General features: G+C 69.2%; 1 protein-coding gene across 1 annotated transcript; it reads right to left on the bottom strand.

The window, feature by feature from the left end:
* Positions 1-119: 119 nt before the first annotated feature.
* On the bottom strand, positions 120-4,769 carry H696_01601 (hypothetical protein). The gene is made up of 2 exons (XM_009495505.1): positions 4,521-4,769; positions 120-3,138 (listed from the first exon to the last, which is right to left on the bottom strand). Exons 1-2 carry the CDS (start codon positions 4,724-4,726, stop codon positions 177-179), a joined length of 3,168 nt encoding a protein of 1,055 aa, XP_009493780.1. The 5' UTR covers positions 4,727-4,769; the 3' UTR covers positions 120-176.
* Between the last annotated feature and the right edge of the window lie 133 nt (positions 4,770-4,902).

Below are 4,902 nucleotides of genomic sequence, written 5' to 3'. Positions count from 1 at the left end.
GGGGGGCACGCCGGAAAGCAGGGAGCGCGAACTGAGGCTCTCTTTGTCGCTCTCTCTCCTCTCGCGCCGCCACACCGCCGCTGTCATAATACACGGCCGCCGCCTTGGCGAGCGAGCGCACACGCACGCACGCACGCACGCACTTGTGGCTCAGCATGTCCCCGCCGGTCCCCCTACTACGGCAGGCGCGCCGGCAGGGGGGTCACATCGGCCGACGTCCGATGCTGCGAGACACCTCGCCGCTGGCTCACCGGAACCAGCGGCATGTTGTCCACGCCAGACTCGATGGTCGGCAGCGGGGTGGAGGGGGCAAACTCCGGAGACACGGGGCCACTGCCAGCCGCCGAGGCAGCCGCATTCGCCGCCGCCGCATTCGCCGCCGCGCGCAGGCGCGATGACCGCGAAATCGAATACACCAGCCCCGGCATGGCCGAGGAGGACACCGGCGGCGGGGAATTGACCGGATCGCCGGAGGGCAAAATCAGTGGCGCCGGGGTCGAGCAGGCCGGCAGTGGCTTGCCGCTGCCGACCGGCGAAGCGGGAGCCTGGTCCTCGACAGCCACCGGGGCCAGACCCGACCGCGGGGAGCAGGGCTCCGACGCATCGCCATGCTGGCCACCGCCGGCTGCCGCCGCCGCCGCCGACGAGGCAAGAGCCGCATCGACACCGTGCGAGCCGGCCCCCGCCCCGGCGGAGATGGACGCCGGCGCCGTGGCCACCAGGGCATCCTCCGACTCGGAGTCCGACGAAGAGGACGACGAAACATCCGGGCCGCTGTCGCCACTGTCATCGCTGACACCGCTGGAGGAGGAGGAGGAGGAGTCCCCACCACCATCACCACCATCGGTGCTGCTGTTGTGGCCGCCACCCATCTCCATGTTGACATCGTTGCTGGAGTACGAGGGCAGGATGGCTCCGCCGCCGCCGCCGCCGCACGGGCCAGTGGCCATGGAGCTGGTCCTGGACGATCCGAGGGTGTCCTCTTCGACACCGCTGCCACCGGCCTCCGAGCCGCCAGGGTGCAGGGCGCTCGCCGAGACCGAGGCACCGATGGCCGTCCCCGCTCGGCGGGGAGACTGCTGCCCCCCGCCGACGGCCGCCGACAAGGCCGAGGGGTCATTGGCAAAGATGACCCCGGTGCTGGCGGTGCGCTTGGTGCCGGCCATCGGCGAGCTGGTCGGGGTGTGGGCACTGACACTGCGTGAGAGCGACTGGCTGCCGCCACCGACGCCGCTGCCGCCACCAGCCGACAGGAGTCGGGCCCCCCCGACACCCTGATGGTCGGGCGTCAAGTTCGGCGAGCCACTGCCAGGGGGCGAGGGAGAGATGTGAGAGGAGCCACCGGAGACGGTAATGTGCTCGGAGCTGGACACCCGCGAGCAAGATTGCAGATGATGCTGCGGCTGGTAATGGGAGGCGCTGCTCCCTCCTCCCCGGCCAGCGGCGGAGGAGGTCGACCCAGAGGAGGACATACGCATGGGGCCACCGAAGGACCCGACATCCTGGTGGATGGAGCTGGATGAGGCCGAGGCCGAGCCGGTGCCACCGCCACGGGCGGCCGATGTGCCGGACGACGACGAGCCCCGGCCACCGGCCCCACTGGCGCTGCTCCCCCGGTGGAGAAGGGTACTGGAACCGGCGGAGGAGACCGACGAAGCGCGCAAGATCGGCTGCGGCGAGGACGGGGCCGAGGGGTGCGGCGATGACCGAGCCGTCAAATGACCACTGCCGCCGGAGCTGATGCGCTGGTGGCGTGCATTCCCGGACAAGTCCGTGGTGGAGGTGCTACTGGTTGTCCGCTGGGACACCGACCGGCGAAGCTGGCTGAAGGAGGAGGACGAAAGCAACAACGACGCCGGGCTCGGGATGGAGATGGACGGGGTGCGGCTGCTGCCTGACCCGGCGGGACCGCCGCCACCAACCCCCCCGCCGGAGGCCGAGGCGCCCTCGTCAAGGGCCTCGCCCAGCTGGCTGGGCACCAAATCCGGCGCCTGGTCCAGCACCCAGGGAAGGATGGTGCACACCTCTTCCGTGCGGGAAATCATGGCCGTGGTGGTCTCCACCACAATCCGATGGACATGCAAATCCATGGCCGACGCCGCCGACAGGAAGCACGGGGCAAAGACCAGCGCCAGGTTCGAGGCATTCATCATGCCATCGGCCGAGGCCACCGTGTGCAGCAGTCGCAGCAGGGCCTCAAAGAGATCCCGGCTTGCCGCCGGCAGGGTCATGAACACATACTGCATGGCTTGCAGGGCGCGCGGGGAGTGGCTGTCCTCGGCGGCGATGAACTCGCAAATGCGCTCAAACTGGTTGGTCAGCAGCGGCTCGGCCTGGCTACTGAAGTAGGACTTAATCAAGGAGGCCACATCATTGGCCGAGAGGCAGCCATTCGGCAGGCGGATGGTGGACAGGTCGGCCATCGGGTTCTCGTCCAGGATGCGCTTCAGGTCCTGGATGCGGCGCTGGCTGCCATTGATCCGGAACAGGCCATCCTGGCCGATGCGATCATTGCGATAGAGGAAGGTAAAGAGCGACCGGATGGGATGCGGGATGAACAGCCGCCGCGGGGAGAAGGACACCCCCCAAAGGGCCGTGGCCCGCGCCACCGACGTCGAAAAGAACCGCTCATCGCCATCCATGGACGGCCGCCCGGCCGGGCCGCTGCCATCCGGCCCAGCGCCATAGGACGTGTGGTCCGAAGAGAGGCGATCCACCGCGGCCGAGGATTGGGAAGATCCCCGAGTGAGGCCGCGGCGTTCCGGCGTGCCGGTCGGGGTGCCCGGGGTGGCCAGGTGCCCGCCGGCACCGGCCGGCAGGGGGGGATACCCGGTCGGCTGGCCGGCCGAAGGGTGACCAGCACCGCCGCCGGTGGCCACTCCGCCCGGGAGCGGCGACTGGGCGTCTTGGCTCTTGCGCGACCGGAAGAAACGTTTGAGGTTGGTGGTGAAGCGCTGCTTGGTGCCGGCCGCAGCTTGGCCGTTGCCGGTCGAGCGTGCGGACCGGTCACACTCGAATGACAGGTCGACACCGGTCAGGGCCAGCAGCTTCGAATGGGCCCATTGCCGGAGGGCGACCACCTGCTCGGGGTCCAAATCGGACGCCAGGTACACGAGACTGGCATTCGGCGACGAGGTGCTGCATTTGGCGGCCGGAGGAGGAGGAGGGGGGAGAGTTAGGCGGGTGGACACGGCCGGCAGGGGGGAGGGGGGAAAGAGAGGAGAAGAGGGGACGAACGCGACGGCACACTCGCAAAGGGCGAAGTGCTGCAGACAGTGTGCACAGGAGGAGGAGCGGGAGGGGGAGGGAAGGGGCGAGGAGGCGGAGGAAAGGGGAGGAGGGAGGGGCTGGCTGGCCTTGCCGCCACTGCTCCGCCGGCGGTGCTGGTGGGGGCCATCACCATGTGGCCGGTGCGACGCCTGGTCAGGAGAGATCTCCGGGGTGACGGGGCGCGGGGAGGGGGTGGGCGCAGCCGAGGGACGATCCGCCCCGGGCCAAAGAAGCCCGTTGCGGGCGGGATTCCCCGCAGAGGAGGGCGGAGAGGTATGGAACAGCGAAGACCGGCTGCCGGCCGCCGGCCTGGGGGGCGACCAAGTGTCGCTGGCCACCGGGAGCAGTGGCGGCAGCGGGGTCGCCGGCGAGGGATCATCCACGTCATGGACCACCAGGGTCGGAGTGGTGTCCTCCTCGATGCCGGGGCCACCCCCCTGGGCCGGCGGCAGAAGATGCCGGCGGTGCCAGAGCGGTGGCGGATCGAATGCCGACATCACTCGCCCGTCACTGGACGAGGCGAAGTGCCCGGGCCCAGGGCCAAGGCGCCGGTCAGCGTGCCGACTGCCGGAGCTCCGGCTCCGAGCGACCCCTGGGGGGGCTGGCTGCTGCTCCGGGGGCGCCGACGCGACCAGCTCCGGGAATAGAATCGAGAGGGACCGATTCCGGATGCGTGTCAGCGAGGACTCCCCCTTCGGGATCCGAGGCACGGGGGCTTGGGCTTCCGGGGACAGGGGAGACGACAGGCTTTCGGGCATGCTGACCATCCCGCTTTCTCTCTTTCTCTCGGCTATCGTGAATATGCACGGCCGCCACAAGGGGGGGGGGGGGGGAGGATGGGAGGATGGAGAATAGGGGGGGCGCCCAAGTGCAAAACCGGGGCCGTCGACGGAGGATCGAGAGGAGGAGGAGGGGGGGGGGGGGGGGGGGGGGGCGACAGATCGAGTGTGGATCAAAAGGACCACCCGGGGCTGGGGCCCAGAGTGGCAGAGGGCCAACTGTGCGCCCGATCGGCCTCGATCAGCATGCCGAGCAGACTCGTTGACCAGAGTGGACTTCGAGCGTGATCACGGGAATGTTGAATCGTGTGTGGGGGAGGGCCACATGTACGCCAAATATGCCCAGGGCGTGGGGGAGGGACAGAGCACTCGACTAAGGGCGATGGAGGAGAGAGGGGGAGGCAGCACGCGATCGTGGGTGCCCCCAAGATGCGACGGAGGGAGGGGGGGGGGGGGGCATATGTGAAGTACCTGAGAGGCGAAGTCTGGGCCGTGAAAGGGGACGGCATGGAGGGAGAGGACAACATGGATTGGGGGAATCGATCTTCCGGGCGAGGGGAACCCACGCCGTGCCGATGGCCGCTTGGGGTCACCGGGCCGCCACCACTGACAAAGGAAGTGTCCACAATCAAGTCGGGCAGGGGGCTTGTGGGAGTGGCAACGGTCTGGGTGGCCATGCTCGGTGGCGATGGGGACACGTGCGGTGACGATGCGGGCCGCTGCAATTGCAAGGGAGGAGCGGGCGCCAGGGGGGTGGGTCGCATGGTTAATTGGATGCCGTATGCTCCAGCCTTTTGTCGGGGGCTTTTTCCCCTCTTGCCCTCGCTCTGTCGCATTGGGCGCGGAGGGGGGG

Source organism: Fonticula alba, assembly GCF_000388065.1.
Source record: "Fonticula alba strain ATCC 38817 unplaced genomic scaffold supercont2.2, whole genome shotgun sequence".
In the NCBI taxonomy this organism is placed as follows: Eukaryota; order Rotosphaerida; family Fonticulaceae; genus Fonticula; species Fonticula alba.
Note: the sequence above shows the minus strand (reverse complement) of the source record. Positions and strands in the feature narration are given on the sequence as shown.

What these genes read in the sequence shown, in the direction of transcription:
- H696_01601 (XM_009495505.1), bottom strand. Translation starts at nt 4,726, where the DNA reads ATGGCCACCCAGACCGTTGCCACTCCCACAAGCCCCCTGCCCGACTTG. An exon ending in GCCCAGACTTCGCCTCTCAG is followed by an intron (nt 3,139 to 4,520) that starts GTACTTCACATA and finishes CGCCAAATGCAG; the next exon opens with CACCTCGTCGCCGAATGCCA.